This window comes from Drosophila kikkawai, chromosome 2L, assembly GCF_030179895.1.
Source record: "Drosophila kikkawai strain 14028-0561.14 chromosome 2L, DkikHiC1v2, whole genome shotgun sequence".
NCBI lineage: Eukaryota > Metazoa > Arthropoda > Insecta > Diptera > Drosophilidae > Drosophila > Drosophila kikkawai.
Window position 1 is genome coordinate 6,840,463 of NC_091728.1, and position 15,059 is coordinate 6,855,521.

Consider the following 15,059-nt stretch of genomic DNA (forward strand, 5'->3'; position numbering starts at 1 on the left):
TGTCAAAACACAGAAAAAGAGAGAGTGTGCGAAAGAGTGAGAGTGCGAGTTCAAAGGCAAGAGGGAGAGCAAGTAATCCTGTCAACCTGGAGCCTGCACAGCCTCCGAGCCCAGCAGGATTCAGTGTGCGAGGAGGACCCAACTCAGACGGAAACAATTCTGCAGTAATTCGCAAACAACAAAAAACCGAAGCAATTGAAAACTCAAACAAAAAATAACAACAACCAAACACAGGAGAGTGGGGAGCGGACAGGACGCGGAAAGGACATGCAGAAAGCCGAGTGAAAGCGCGAGTGCAGTCGTGTGAAAATTGTTGTATCGAAATGTGCATGAAAATGTGGCCCACAAAACAATTAGCAGAATAAGCTAAAAGCACGGGGAGGCAAACAGGATGTCAAGGACTTGAGGCTGCGGCGTGGCAGCGTGCTGTGACTTAGACGGGACTTAGAGCGCATCGGGCGCTTGGCCAAGTGTCGCCAAGATGCGTGCCTACTACACTACGAAGGATATGCGAAAATACGGCGACTTGAGCTATGAGTAAGTGAGCAAAGCGGGGGTAAACCCCCACCTCAACTAGCATCAAAAGGATGCCAGGCGAGAGGAGCACAGGTGTGTGTGTGTGTGTGTGTCATCACTTGTTTACTCGCAGCACCCAAGCCGAATGCCATTTCAATGCTTATCCTGGTCTTCTTCGTCTCCCCCCTGCATCCAATCCTATCTACTCCCATCTTCCTTTCCTTATGTGTTGTTTGCTCGAGCAAAATGCAATTGAAAGTGTCAATTGTAAATTTTGTTTTTGTACACAATCGGATGGATTGGATTGGAGTAGAAATTCTTTTGAACGGATTTCACATGACCCAAGAAAAATGGGCCGCACTTGGAGAAATTTTAAGTGAAAGTCAAAGGTTTCAATAGAGTTTTATCCCAAATTCCATTATAAACAAAACTCTTGATTCGCCTTTTGAGATTCAACCAAAATCGTTGGGCATTTTAAAGTATGTGTTCGACTGTATTTAACAAGGATTTTTTGTATTATTATTATTACCAGTTTTAAATTATTCATGAAAATAGTTAAATAAAGTTTCTTAACTTAAATATACTTATTTATTATATCCCCATTTCTTACACTGCAATATAAGACTTGATTTTTTATTAGTAAGCTTCGTTGCCTACTTCTCTGGGCACTCCTCTTCATGAATATGCATTTAGGACTTTGGAATACATTGACAGCATCACGTTCTCGTGTAATTTCTGACACAGGAATCCTACTATGGGGAAGTGGTAGGGGTAGTAGGGTAGGGGTGGTAGTGGGTTGAGGGTATGGTGTAGGTGGGCAGCGGTCTAAGGACTTTCGGCTGAGTGGCCACTCAGAGCGGTTCTCTTGTTGTGGGCATTCATTATATTGTTTGTTGCCTTAATTAATAGCTGTCAGCATAAAAAACTGTTAAGCTCCCAGACAGAATACAATGAACCTACGAGAGGCTGGTTCTAGCCAGAGAAGAAAGGTCAGCAGGAGGGGGTGGTGGCGAAAGGAGGTGGCAATGAACCAAAGGATGAAGGAGTGATGGATGTAACGTTAATAAATTCAGTGAGCTAATCTATATACTCACTTAAAAACGGAATTAATTATGTTAAGAAACCCATTATAATCTGAGGTACATATACGTTATTTTATATATTATTCCATATTTTGTTGCGACATAAAATAATCTTATTTATTTATATTTTTATACCCTTGAAGGGTATTATAATTTTAGTCAGAAGTTTGCAACGCAGTGAAGGAGACGTTTCCGACCCTATAAAGTATATATATATTCTTGATCAGCATTAACAGGGCAATCTTTCTAGATATGTCAGGAAGAAATCGATTTTTTGACCATTTTTGCAAAATTTTATAAGGGGTTACATCATTAAAATTTTTGATTTTGATAAAAAATTGAATTTTCAAAATTTTTAAATGAAGTATGCAGATTTATTAACTGTATAAAATCTTGCACAGAACAGTTTTCCGATTTAAAATTAATGCTCTTTAGGCCGAGTTATGATATTTTTAATTTAAAAAAAAGCAAGAAGTTTTTTAATATAAAAAATCAGATTTTATAATACAAAATAATAATTTTCTAAGTCAAGGAATCATTTCCGACCCCATAAACCGTATATATTCTTGATCAGCATCAACAGGGGAATCTTTCTAGACATGTCCGGAAGAAATCGATTTTTTTGCCATTTTTGCGAAATTTGATAAGGGGTTACATCATTAAAATTAGCAAAAATGGCCAAAAATTTTGATTTCTTAAAATTTTAAATTTGGTATGCAGTTTTTTTAAATTAATAAAAACTAACACAAAACTGCTTTCCGAATCGAAATTAATGCATTTTTGGCTTAGTTATAATATATTTTAATTGTTACCTGCAAGGGTATACAAACTTTGGCTGGCCAAAGTTAGCTTTCTTTCTTGTTATATATATTCTTTATGTAAAATTTGGGATGAGCATAGACTTTGCCACCACATTCGATTTCTGAAATCAGAATTAAATCTAGATTTTCATACCACTAGCTGTGTCGAGTATATATGTAATTTAACCATTCCTTTTTCATTATGTCAAATATTTTTGTAAATTTATACGTTTACTTTTGTCATTCAACAGGAGCAAGTACCTATTGGATCCAAAGTTTATGACCAAGAGGGATCTGCAGCAGTACTATCGCTATTACAACATGAAGAAGGGCCGCGGCCACTTCAAGAAGGTGGTGATTGTCATCTTCTGCCTCTGCGTGTTCTCCTACCTGTGCGTGGACTACAATCTCAGGACGGCGCTGCTGCGCTTTCGCGACGGCTTTGATTTCATGGCTCGCATCGAGGACCGCCGCGGAAATGTGACCACCGCCTATTTCGTAGACACGCCTGGCTGCCGGATGCCGCACTTTGAGGTCAACGACGACACCATCGAACAGTTCATATACAAACCGCGCCAGTTCAGTTGCGGGAAGACGCTGCTTCGAAGCAGCGATACAGTGCCCGGGCGGCTGCACCTCGATTTGGACGCCAAGGAACTGCTTGTCCACTACAACATTACGGACCTGTCCGCCGTGAAGTGCAACTACAAGGAGGTGACACGGAAGACGGATTCAAAGAACAATTACGGTCCGCGAGTGAACTTCTCCCTGGATAAGGTGGTACAGCTGTCGCCGAATGCGGAGTTCCTATGCCTATGGTGCTATGACGCCCATGGAAAGTGCATATTTAAGGACTGCCACTTCTTTGCGGTGGAAAAGCCGCGAATTAAGCCAGTGTCAAGGAAAGGAGCCAACCAAGGGAGCTTTAATGCCAGCAAAGAGGTTGGCCAGGAACGCTTATCTGTGATGATCCTGGGCCTGGACAGCATGTCCCACCTTAACTTCCTGCGCCAGATGACCCGATCGGCAAACTACATTCGAAAGAACCTCTCCCACGTCGAAATGTGGGGCTACAACAAGGTGGGCGACAACACCTACCCAAACGTAGTGCCCCTGCTGACCGGCCTGGACGACCAGGAACTAGGTCTCGCCTGCCCGACGAGTTCAAAGTTCTTTGACAACTGCTCCTTCATATGGAAGCGCTTTCAGCAGCTGGGCTATCGCACCGCCTTCGGCGAAGATGTGGTAGCTCTATCGACATTCACTTTAGACCGGAGTGGCTTCAACAAGCAACCCACAGAGTACTATATGCGAGCCGTTATGCTGGAGATGGAGCGGGAGCTGGCCTCCGAGCAGAAGCTTAACATGTTCCTGTGCATGGGCTGCCGGCGAACGGCGGATGTCCTGCTCGAGTACATACGGAAGCTGGTGCCGCGACTCAGCCAGGATCTATCTTTCTCGTTCTTCTGGACGTCGGCCCTCACGCATGACTACTTCAATTACCCGGCTATGTTGGACCAGGCCCTGCTGGACCAGTTGAAGCAGCTGCAGGAGTCCGGTCTGCTTAATCGCACGGTGGTGATGCTGATGTCCGACCACGGCCTGAGGTGGGGATCCTTTCGGCGGACCTACCAGGGAATGATGGAGGAGCGCCAGCCCTTGATGATGATGCTATATCCTCCATGGATGAACGATCGTTATCCGCAGGCGATAGCTAATCTAAGGCTAAACGCTCGCCGGCTGACCACTCCCTTCGATGTGTACTCGACCATGTTGAGTCTGATGAATCTGGGGAAGCTGGAGGCGGATCAAGTGCAGCGACAGGCAGCAGAACTGGACGAGCCGGACAGCACCATGCCCAGGGGCATTAGTTTGTTTCTGCCTGTGCCAGCGGCGAGGACCTGCGAGCAGGCGGGGATCGCCTCCCACTGGTGCACCTGCCATCAGCGCCAGGAGCTGCAGACGAACGATGCTAGGGTACAAAGGGCGGCACGCTACCTTGTGCGCCTGATCAACCACCGACTAAAGGGCAACCCGCAGTGCCGTACCCTCTTCCTGAACTCCATCCTGCAGGCCTTCATCGCTGCGCCGCACTCCAAGATCCTGAAAGAAATCTCCACCGACTATGCGGTGGACATCACCCTGCGCCTGCAGACGAAACCCGGCCTGGGTGTCTTTGAGTCCACGATACGGATGTCGGGCTACAAGAGTGTGCTCACGGGAACCATCAGCCGACTGAACCTGTATGGAAGCCAAAGCTACTGCCTCAACGACAACAACCTGAAGATGTTCTGCTATTGTCACAGATAAAGGGGGAGCAAAGGGAGGCCATCCTCCTCGGGTGTTGTGGGATTTGGACTGTTCCGCAAAAGACTTGATACTTGATACCCATGAACGTAGCCTTAGCCACCAAAAAGAAACTTATTTCTATGAAATAGCCACTGTTTGTAAAAATGTTAATTCAATCTTAGCCTTTGTCGTAAGGACTTCCCAGTCTTGGGTACACCTATGTAGTCACGGTATTAGCGTAGCCGATTTATTCATTTTCCATTAAATTAGAGGACAATAAGCCGACATACCAAATCCTTGGAGTTCTTGAATGAGTGTGTAAAGTAAATAATTAAGGACTACTAGTGTCAAGTGAAGCTAGCGAACTTATAAATAAATAATTGGTATACGTTAATAGAGATAAATGTGTCAACTATAAGGGATTGCGATTTTTACTATAACCTGAATAAAATTTGGAACAGAAACTTATTATTAATAATTTTTTTATAAATTAAAAAAAAATGGAAATTGCCTAAAAATTCTAAGTTTAAAATAAAGCTACATAAGTTTATAATGTTCGCATGAGTTATGTAAAAAACAAATATGTATATTTGTTAAATTATTATTAAAAAGTTTTTGTGAGAAAATGTTTCAGAAACATTTTTACGATGTGACTTATTTTTACTATTTTTTTTATTAAAGAAGTTATTTTTTAATTTCAAATTAATGTTTAGAAGCAATGCAAATGTAAATTATACGGTGATTGTCAATTTAAAATAAATAAATACTTAATGTAATGTTTTTTTATTTTTATTTTCATATTAGAAAGTTTCCATAATAAATTGTAATAAAGGGGGATTTATTTATCCTTAATAAAATAAAACCCATTCAAAGTTGATCCTTGAAACAGCGGCAAACACATCGATAATTTTGAATTTCGATAACTGCGATATCGATTGTCCCATCGATAGGATTCCAGCTCGTTGCACTTTTGTTATTGTCCATCTCTCTTATCAGTTTCGTTTCGTTTTCTTTCTGTTGTGGCAAAAATGGATTAAATTGGTTGATTTTATGTTATTCAAGCCCATCTGTAGTGTAGACAATGCCACCCACGGAGACACTGCGTCTGGGAGAGCGCGGCGGAGCAGCAGCGGGCTCGGTTGGAGGAGCTGGAATTGCAGGTGGCGGTGGCCCTGAGCAAACATATATCATCAGGCAGAGCAACAAATGCTATGAGCACCGCGACTCCCAGGCCACGGCCATGTCCGTGGACTACTCGGGGCAGTGGGTGCTGCTCGCGGGTCGTGGCTATCTGGCCCTGCAGCGCCTGGGCCAGGACGATGGCTCCCTCAGACGCCACGAGAGGCAGTCGAAGTACGAGGTCTCCGTGGCGGAGTTTGCCATATGTCCCAGTCGCAAAGAGTACTGCGCAATAGCGGTGAGAATCCAAAGCCGCAGCTGGATTAAAATGTATTTGATTTTATTTTCTGGTTTATTCCAGACCAGTCAAAATATCGACATCGTTCGGTGGGGCACGTCGGAGCCCATCTATGAGAACTCGCTGCGGGGACACACTCGCACCGTGACCGACATCGACTGGCACGGCAAGGATCCCAATCTGCTGGTCAGTTGCTCTATCGACACCTTCTCGCACATCTGGGACCTGAGGGAGCCCAGGAAGCCGGCCTTGTCCCTGAATGCAGTTTGCATGTGTAATTATCAAGGAAGTTTATCAATGAATCCGTCTCATTTGATGTGTATTTCTTAGCTGGGGCCACCCAAGTGGGCTTCAATCGTGTCTCGGGTAACCTGCTTGCAGCAGCGCACGACGGAGACCTACGGATCTGGGACATACGCAAGGGTAGTTGTCCCACACACTATATTACTGCGCATCTGAACCGAGTGCATGGCATTAACTGGAGCCACAAGCGGGAGACCTGCCTGGCCACGGCCAGTCAGGATGGCACGGTCAAGTACTTTGATGTGTGCAATCCCCGCAGGGCCGAGAAGATAATCACTACCATGTCGCCGGTGTGGAGAGCCCGATACACGGTAAGAAAGGATCTTAAGTTTAACTTCGATCACAGAAAAATGTAGTGCCAAGAATCTTAAAGTTGGAATAACTAAAATCTTTAACTTTTCATATTTCCAGCCCATTGGCAATGGCCTGGTCAGCATTGTGGTGCCCCACTTGGGTCGCGGCGAGAACAGTCTGCTGCTCTGGAGCAATAGCAAGCAAACGGATCCCATTTGCTCCTTTGTGGGTCACACTGATGTTATTCTGGACTTTGCCTGGCGCCCCAATCGCGAAAGTTCCACGGAGATTGTAAGTTTGTAAGCTCTATATCCATTTTTCTTTAACTCTTATCCTAATTTCCCTCAGGAACTGGTCACCTGGTCCCGTGATCGCACCCTGAGAGTCTGGAAGATAGACGACCATATGCTAAAACTATGTGAGCCCGCGGCGGAGGAAGAGGAGCCCCGTTTTGAGCCAGACCTCAGTGAGCTGAGGGTTCCCACCCCTCCGGAATTTCTGCATCCACGCACCTTGATGGTGGCCGGCTCGCTGCCCATTTCCACGGGTGACGGAGCATGTAACACGCTGCCCATGGCCCGATCGCCCAGCTTCGGCGGTTACTGTCGCCGGGAGGAGTCGCACATAGCCCGATCCTTGACAGATCAGCCTACGTGTTCGCTGCACCACGAGTTCTCGCTGCTGAACACGAACATGCCGCATGTGGAGGTGGACATGCTGGACGCCATAAAGCGGTATGCCTGCTTCAGGATATGCGCGGGCGGGCACACGGTGATTCTGCAGGTAAACTTTGCCACATCCTACCCGAGTCCCAGTGCACCGCCGGAGTTCCAGCTGTGCCAGGGCACCACTCTGTCCAGCGAGGTGAGCGGCATTCTGCTCAAGGTGCTCCGCTGCAACGCCCTGCAGCGGGTGAAGAAATCGCGCACGTGCCTGGAGCAATGTCTGCGCGCTCTGGTGGCGGCCATGAAGAAGAAGGTGGCTGCTGTGGGCGGAGGAGGCGGAGCAGATCGCAGTCAGCTCCTGCTGCAGTCGCCCCGACTTGAGGGCGCCCTGTCCAGTGCCCTGCACGATGCCTGCATTCCCTACCCGCGGACCTCGGGGGTCCACTTCAATGCCATTGGCATGTTGACCACATTCGCCCAGCCGGTTAACAACAAGCGTTTGACCCTGCGACAACACTCGGCTTTGACACCGAGAACCCTGTCGGCCATCAATGGGAGTGGACTCCTCGGCAATGTTATGGCCACCGCGCAGCGGGATGCGAATGCTTCGTTTTACCTGCAGGAGAGAATGATCTCGGGGAAGCCTGGCAAGCAGCGAGCCATCCGTCAGATGAACGGCAGTCCAGTGGTCCATGTCTACGATGCGAGCAGCCTGCTGCACATCAGTCGCAACATGGCCAGGGAATTCTCATTGGACAAGCTCAACATAGCGGAGACGTGTCGCAGGAATGGCGAGATCTGTCGCCAGCATGGGCGCTTGGACCTGGTGCCCGTGTGGCTGCTGGCGGAGCTGATAGCCACACCCCAAGTCCGACACGAGACCCTCAACGAGCTGCTGTTCTACAAGGATCCCTTCAAGAAATCCCTGCTGGAGTCCCTGATTATGCACTACGCTGGCTCCGGGGACATTCAGACAGCCGTGCTGCTAGCCTGCTTGTTCGACAAGTGTCCCACGGGTGGGGGAGCCCTAATGGACATTGCCAGCCGCCTGCCGCCGCAGCTCAACGCCCAGATTTCGCCGTATCACACTGTCCTACCGCTGGACGTGAAGTCATCTTCATCCTCGCCCAACACCTGGCAACAACTGAAGCAGCTACGTAGCAATTCCTGGTCAGACTCCCTGGATCTGGAGGTGAAGCATCTGCAGTCCGATGGCTATGCTCCGTGCTCCCTGATCAGGCGCGCCAAGGTGCCGCTTTTCGATCAATTCAAGCGCGCATACGCCGAGATTCTCTTCGGTTGGCAGTTGCTATCGAAACGTGCCCTCATCCTCAAGCACACACAGAACACGCCGCCACCGGTCCAGGGTGTGGAATTTGTCACCGAGTGCGGGACGTGCGCCAAGCCAAAGCGGACGCCAAAGTGCGAGCCCTGCAAGCGCCCGGTCCTCTTCTGTGTGCTCTGCCGACTGCCAGTGCGAGGGGTGGCTAACGCCTGTCTGGCGTGTGGCCATGGTGGGCATATGGATCACATGATGCAGTGGTTCGAGGTAAGTTACATATGTCCCCAATTTTAAGGGTTTATCTAAGCACTTCCTTTTAGAAACACACCGTGTGTGCCACCTGTGGATGCAAGTGCCTGGAGCGCACGTCGGAGCTGCTGGCCTTGCTGAACTGACCAGCTTTCTCGTTGCTGTTGGGCCCATGCTGCCTTCTTTTATCTCGGTGGATATCCAACTACATGAATAGGTGTTGCTTAGTCTCTAAGGATACGATTTTTGTACGACTTGCTTAAGGTTCGGAAATATATTGACATTTTCTTCCAGCCTTAATAAAACACTCAGTTTCTCGTTTACTTTCAAGTACATACATTTATTCTTTACTTTTATAAATTTAGTTTTAGTTTAATTTCTCTTAATTCGTTTACAGCTTAACATTTACGATTTACTTGTAGTCTCTCTGCATTTGCAATCATCAAATTTGTGTATTTCTGTTGTGTTAAATCAAAAGTTATGTGTGTTGGAAATAATTTTGTAAATTAATTTCTACAGCTCCGTCTCTATAGTTTTTGTATCTTCTTTTTTCCAGTTGGCGTCATAGTTATAAAATGAAAATAAAAAAGGAACGCAAATTAAAAGGCAGCTAGCCCGACCTGCTTGCAGATCGGCGAGATGAAAGTTAAATTGTAAAATATTGCAGATAAGGAGGAAAATCTTTCTTAGTTTAATACATTTTCAAATATCGCGACATAAACATAAGTTATATAGATTAAAGCCTTACAAAAACACGCACAAAACAAATAAACAACAAAGGCGCAAGAAAAGATTGAATTTCTGTACTGTTTTGAGGGCGGCTTGTGTGGCGTCAGATGATTGAAAAGTATCAGAACCAGCCGCTGGCCAGATTGTAGTTCTCTTGATATCATTTCAGCTGGTCGCGGTACGTTATGATGGCCTTCATCAGCAGCCGGACGTTGCTGAACTGCGAGCTCTTGGGACAGTTCTTTATGAACTGCTGGCAATTGCGGTACAGCTCGGACAGCACCTTGGGCGCATGCTCGCGGGTAATGGGGTCCGCCATGTTGATGGCCAGCAGCGCCTCATTGAGGTATCTGCAAGAAATTGCCTCTTTAGACTCGAAATAAACGCCTGTTGGATACACTTACCTCTGCTTAAGCTCATTGTGGTTGCTCATGTCGGCGGATATCTGCTGGATGAGGGACAACAGAACCTTTTGCTCCAGCCTGCAGCCTTCCGGGGCAAAGGCCAGGTTGCTGTCCGTGTGCCGGAGCGTGAACTCCACCAGACTTAGGTCGTTGGCCAGCAGGGCCTGATGGAACGCCTTGTTTATCTGTCCGGAGAGCAGTAGCTGTTTGATGCTGTCCCTGAGGTCGTAGGTGGGTGCCGGCGTGGCTGCCTGCGAACGCATGGCCATATTCTGGGTCTCCATGTGCTTGCGCAGCTCCGCACGAATCGTTTCCTGCACTTGGCGTGCCAGCAGAATTTCCAGGCTCTTTACCTCCCGCTGCGTCTCCAGCATGGCGTCGGTAAGCTCGGTGCGGTGCTTGTGCAGGCTGCTCTCGAGCAGCTGCTTGAGAAAGGTGAGCTTGTTGTTTAGGTCCTCGGAATTGGCACCCATCGCTTGCGGCTGAGGCATGTGCTGCAGGTAGGTATTGAACTGAACCATGACTGGAAAAAGATAATAGGAAATGTAATTATAAATTATATATTTATCAAAAATAAATTTTAAAAAAGTACTCACAGTCTTTAATGCCCACGCTGAAGGCGTCATGCAGCTGCTTGAACATATTCTGCGAGGACTTCTCGTAGGCTGGAATAAGGGTGCTGCTCATGGATTCAATAAACGCGGTCTGGAGGCTGGCCTGGACACCAATCAAGACCGACTTGCCGAAGGCATCAAGGAATTGCTGCAAACTCTTATTTTGTAAATTCTGTGGAAAATTCCTCTTGCAATCTGTCCACTCACCTTGCTCTTGCAAACTTGGCCAATATTCTCCTTCACCGTCTTGTCAAACACATTCAACTTTTGCACGATCTCCACCTGCATCTGGGCCTGCAGCTGATCCATTTTGGCATTGACACGCGGCAGCAGTTGTCGCTGCAGCTCCATGTTGAGGACATTGCCAATGATGTCCGTGAAATGGTTCATCACATACTGATTCAGCACCTGGAGCACAGAGTCGCGAAGTTCGCGATTCTGGCTTTCACTGGGGAAGAGATTTACGTTTTGATTTTTATCTTCCGAAAGAGTTTGAAGCTGGACTCACCGTGCCGCAAGAAATTCGGTGAGCTTCTTCTTATGTTCGTTTTCGTAGCGCTTCAGATACTGCTCCATTAGCTTGGAAAGCTGCATTTCGATTTTGTAGGCCAGCTGGTTGACATTCTTGAGGTCCAGGGAGGCATCCGGCTTGCTGCCTGTGGCTGGCACCGCCGCCGCCACCTGCTGCTGTTTTTGTAGCTTGGTTACTTCGTGCTCCAGTTTGTTCAGTTGCTTGGACTGGGCCTTGACTAGATCTGTATGGGGTTTTAGAGGAGGAATCACAATCGATATATCAATTCTGAATCAATATTTAAGGAGATATATGTACGCGATAATAGGATATTATGTTTGAAAAATATCGAACTCTACAAATTGTATGAGAGATAAAAAAAATTAACGAGTATAAACATCTGAAAACTCACCCAACAGCAGATCTATCTTGGCTTGCATCTCTCCATTGTTATTCGAGCAATCGCCTGCTCCGCCAGCATTTGTGGTGTTGTTGTTGTTGTTGCTGCTGCTACTGCTGGTGTTCAAAGTGGATGCCGTATTGTTGTTGCTGTTGCTGGCAACACTGGCGTTGTTATTGTTACCACCTCCGCCCAGCGTTGGCGGCACATTGCCATTGTTGGTGTTTTGCACCGCCTGGGACATGATCTGGGCGGCATTCTGGAGCTCAGCGGAATTGGTAAGAGATTGCAGCTTAACAATGGGCCAGGAACCAGGATCGGGTCCCTCTAGCAGGGGCGATGAATTGGCCAGCTCTTCCTCCTCGTCGTCATCATCGTCGTCGTCGACTAGATTCTCCAGCTCCGCTTCGTAAGCATCCGCATCCTCCTGGGTGGCCATGATCTCCTGAACTTCGCGGCTGGGACTCGAACCGCCGCTGGCCAGGTTCTCGGCCACATTGCGTTCCGGATTGCGATCAATTGCCACGAACTTCTTCCGTGCATCCAGCTTCTCCTTGAGCTTCTGCTGCTCGCGATCCTCAATCAGGGTGTTGTTCATAAGGTTGAGTAGATTCGCATTCGAATTGTCGGATCCGGTCTTCGCAGTAACCGTGGCCAGCATGCGCAGCGTGTTGAGAACAGCGGAATCAATTGCTTCAGACGCCCCACCGCCGCCACCGACTGCCGAGCTATCTGTGCCAGTGGTGGTTGTGGTGCTGGTGGCCACCACCACAGCCGTTGATGTCGATGTCCCGCTAGCACTAAAGGCATCCGGGGTCATAAGATTCACTTGCGGGTAGGTGCTACCGAATTTCGGAGACTCTGACTTGATGGCATCCTTGCTGACGTCCTGCAAAATGGCCGACGGAGCAGCCGCTGCTGCCGCCGCCACAGCCACAATGGCGGAAGAGCTCCCCGTCGAGGACCTCTTGGCGGATTTGGCAAACAAAGCCTCCAGCTGGACAGTGCCCGCCGATGCGTTGCCCGGGGATTCCGGCTCTTGTTTAATCCGCAAGTTATTCTCCGGGCTCTGGGACCGCTTGCTGGTATTCAGGCTACGGCGCTCAGACTTCTCGGTCACAGCAACGCAGGGTTGGTAAATGATCTGGCACTCCTGGAGGCTCTTGGCCTGCACAACGAACATATGGAGCACCAAAGCACTAGTCTGGTTGCTGTCGTCGTCAAAGTCATCGGACTCCTCGAAGGGGTAGTAGCTCTCGATGGAGCTCTTCAGCTGCCGCACCGTGGCGTTCACAATGGAGAACGAGAGGATGCCGGAGCTGAGCTTGAATTCAGCAATATTCTGAATGCGTATGCCAGTCTCTTCCCCATCGCTATCGCTAGCTCCAGCTTGAGATCCGACGTTGCCGATTTGCATTACATAGACGGCCAGGGAGTCCAAGCTGGACAGCACCAAGTAGTTGGCACTGCGATCGATTCCAGCGATGAAATTGGTGGGCTGCGGCGGAACAGTGGCCATAACGTTGATAGTCTGCAGGCACTCCCACAGGGAGCAGTTCCACAGCTTGATCTCGGTATTGGCATCGCTGGTGGTTATCACGTGCTGCCAGTAGGAGCTATCATTAGGAGTAGGGGAAACGTTATTGAGAATTCTATTATTATCAGATTAGACTTACTCCTCCACCGGCTTGTTGATGTTGTCCAGGAAAAACAGAGAGCAGACCTTCTTGCCATCATGCGGCTTCCACTCGTGCAGGCAGCGATGGTTGCGGACGTCGAACAAATAGATTTGATAGAATCGAACCAGACCATCAGCGCAGGCGGCAGCCACTGTGGTGCCATCGGGCGATAGAGCAGCGCAGGTGATTAGTGACTCCTCTTCTATTTTCAAGTAGCCCGTTTCCAGAGCAGCCGGCTGAATCTTTCCGCGCTGCGCGAGAACAATTACATTAAATTTCATGGTTGTTGTGATGGCAAGCAGAAACTCACCCCGTGTTCAGAGACAATCATCTTAACGTGGAAGCACTGAAACTGCGAGCTGCGCGACCAAATGAGCAGCTGATTCTCATCATCCTCCTCATTGATCGGCGAGACAGTGGAGCTGCCGGGACAGACAAAGGGACACCAGGAGACCATATCGTACTCCGGCACATAGTTGGCGATGGGGTCCTCCACCTTCAGCACGAGATTGCACACTAAATTGCCTTCGATTAGATCGACTTTGTAGACAAAGAGCGAGCTGACATCGATCACGGCCAGAATACGCTCGCGGTCCGTGTGGGCGAACTGGAGGTCCAACACCTCGCCGCTCATACCCTTAATTAAAGCCCGCATGCTGGTGCTGATGTTGCAAACACGAACCATTCCCTCCATGCCGGTGGCTTTGTTGTTGACTGCGAAGGCAAACAAGGAAGATGTATTTAAAAAGTAGGAAAGTGGCTTTTCCTTCAATAAATACTTAAAAACTCAAGTGGAGTTCCTTGTAGAAACAAAGTATCATCCAACAAAAAATGTTAATAATATTAATCGATTAAACTCACCATTAATGGCATATGCCAGATGCTTGCCATCGCGATGGACGGCCACCAGGTGGCCGGGGTAGTAGTACTTGCGCTCCCACTTGTAGTCGACAACGTTCTTTAGCTTGACCTTGGAGGAGCCACGGTTGTGAACTCCGCCGGAGGCCAGGACCCTGGTATGGTTGGTCTTGATGACCCTACAGCACTGCCTCTCGTGCGGCAGGAAGTTTCTGTTACAGTATAGAAGGGTGGTTTAGAGATATGGATACTTCAATTAAAGGGGTATCCCAACACTCACATTATTTCCACTTCCTTGGGCTCCGTCAATTTGCCATTGGCAGCTATCGGTAGCTTGTCCTGGTCGGTGGTGCTGCTCATCCTGACCGCTGCTGCTGCGTCGATTGCCGGTGCGCGAATACGGACAACTGCTGGCTGTGGTTTCGGTTTCTCTGCTCTGCCACACCTTGGCGACGGGGGCTCAGTCGGGGGCGGCGGCGTCTTACGAAAGATTGGCAAGTGTGCGAGCGCAAAAAGCGCGATTAACATTGACACATCGGCTGACTGCAGGCACGGGTGTACACATTAATTTCATCAGTTAATGTCAAGCTGCGACCGACTCTCACACTAACCTGCCGTATCAATATGCACAGTTGCAACAGCAGTGCTGGATCGCCAAAATCGCCCAGCCGGGAAGTCCTGGATACTGCGCGCTTGTCTCGTGGCTCTGCCTGCAGCAATTACTGTACTATCTTGTGAAAATTAACCATCAGAGTAGCTTTTCCCGTAAACTTACTGATTTTCGCAAAAATTTTTGCCCAATGCCGCAAAGCCCTAGAGATGTGTAGCGGCGTGTGCAAGTGTCATCGATAACGGCGGGCGTCTGTTATCGGCTTGTCGACCAGGGCTGCAGTATCGCTACGCTTTTTCGAAATCGAAAAATGTCCGTTTTTTTTCTTTGTTTTCTTTATTGCATTTTAACATTCAA

At 48.2% G+C, this 15,059-nt stretch overlaps 3 protein-coding genes across 3 annotated transcripts; 2 read left to right on the forward strand and 1 right to left on the reverse strand.

The window, feature by feature from the left end:
• Window positions 1–466: 466 nt before the first annotated feature.
• LOC108081973 (uncharacterized) lies at window positions 467–4,981 on the forward strand. Its single transcript, XM_017177207.3, has 2 exons — window positions 467–537; window positions 2,650–4,981. Exons 1-2 carry the CDS (start codon window positions 482–484, stop codon window positions 4,706–4,708), a joined length of 2,115 nt encoding a protein of 704 aa, XP_017032696.1. The 5' UTR covers window positions 467–481; the 3' UTR covers window positions 4,709–4,981.
• A 682-nt stretch (window positions 4,982–5,663) lies between these two features.
• Window positions 5,664–9,234, forward strand: Wdr59 (WD repeat domain 59). Its single transcript, XM_017177314.3, has 6 exons — window positions 5,664–6,104; window positions 6,168–6,378; window positions 6,435–6,718; window positions 6,819–6,992; window positions 7,050–8,915; window positions 8,969–9,234. The coding sequence occupies exons 1-6, from the start codon at window positions 5,769–5,771 to the stop codon at window positions 9,041–9,043; spliced, it is 2,946 nt and encodes a 981-aa protein (XP_017032803.1). The 5' UTR covers window positions 5,664–5,768; the 3' UTR covers window positions 9,044–9,234.
• On the reverse strand, window positions 9,210–14,994 carry Ge-1 (Enhancer of mRNA-decapping protein 4 homolog Ge-1). Its single transcript, XM_017177313.3, has 12 exons — window positions 14,868–14,994; window positions 14,704–14,814; window positions 14,373–14,635; window positions 14,096–14,304; window positions 13,545–13,948; window positions 13,232–13,485; window positions 11,568–13,171; window positions 11,153–11,399; window positions 10,852–11,092; window positions 10,627–10,792; window positions 10,031–10,553; window positions 9,210–9,976 (listed from the first exon to the last, which is right to left on the reverse strand). Exons 3-12 carry the CDS (start codon window positions 14,618–14,620, stop codon window positions 9,787–9,789), a joined length of 4,086 nt encoding a protein of 1,361 aa, XP_017032802.1. The 5' UTR covers window positions 14,621–14,635; window positions 14,704–14,814; window positions 14,868–14,994; the 3' UTR covers window positions 9,210–9,786.
• Between the last annotated feature and the right edge of the window lie 65 nt (window positions 14,995–15,059).

Coding starts and splice junctions, on each gene's coding strand:
- Ge-1 (XM_017177313.3), bottom strand. CDS start 14,620: ATGTTAATCGCGCTTTTTGCGCTCGCACACTTGCCAATCTTTCGTAAG. Junction 10,793..10,851: donor GCCAAGTTTGCAAGAGCAAG/GTGAGTGGACAG, acceptor AAGAGTTTGCAG/CAATTCCTTGATGCCTTCGG. Junction 9,977..10,030: donor CACAATGAGCTTAAGCAGAG/GTAAGTGTATCC, acceptor AATTTCTTGCAG/ATACCTCAATGAGGCGCTGC.
- LOC108081973 (XM_017177207.3), top strand. CDS start 482: ATGCGTGCCTACTACACTACGAAGGATATGCGAAAATACGGCGACTTG. Junction 538..2,649: donor TACGGCGACTTGAGCTATGA/GTAAGTGAGCAA, acceptor GTCATTCAACAG/GAGCAAGTACCTATTGGATC.
- Wdr59 (XM_017177314.3), top strand. CDS start 5,769: ATGCCACCCACGGAGACACTGCGTCTGGGAGAGCGCGGCGGAGCAGCA. Junction 6,379..6,434: donor CCTGAATGCAGTTTGCATGT/GTAATTATCAAG, acceptor TGTATTTCTTAG/CTGGGGCCACCCAAGTGGGC. Junction 8,916..8,968: donor ACATGATGCAGTGGTTCGAG/GTAAGTTACATA, acceptor ACTTCCTTTTAG/AAACACACCGTGTGTGCCAC.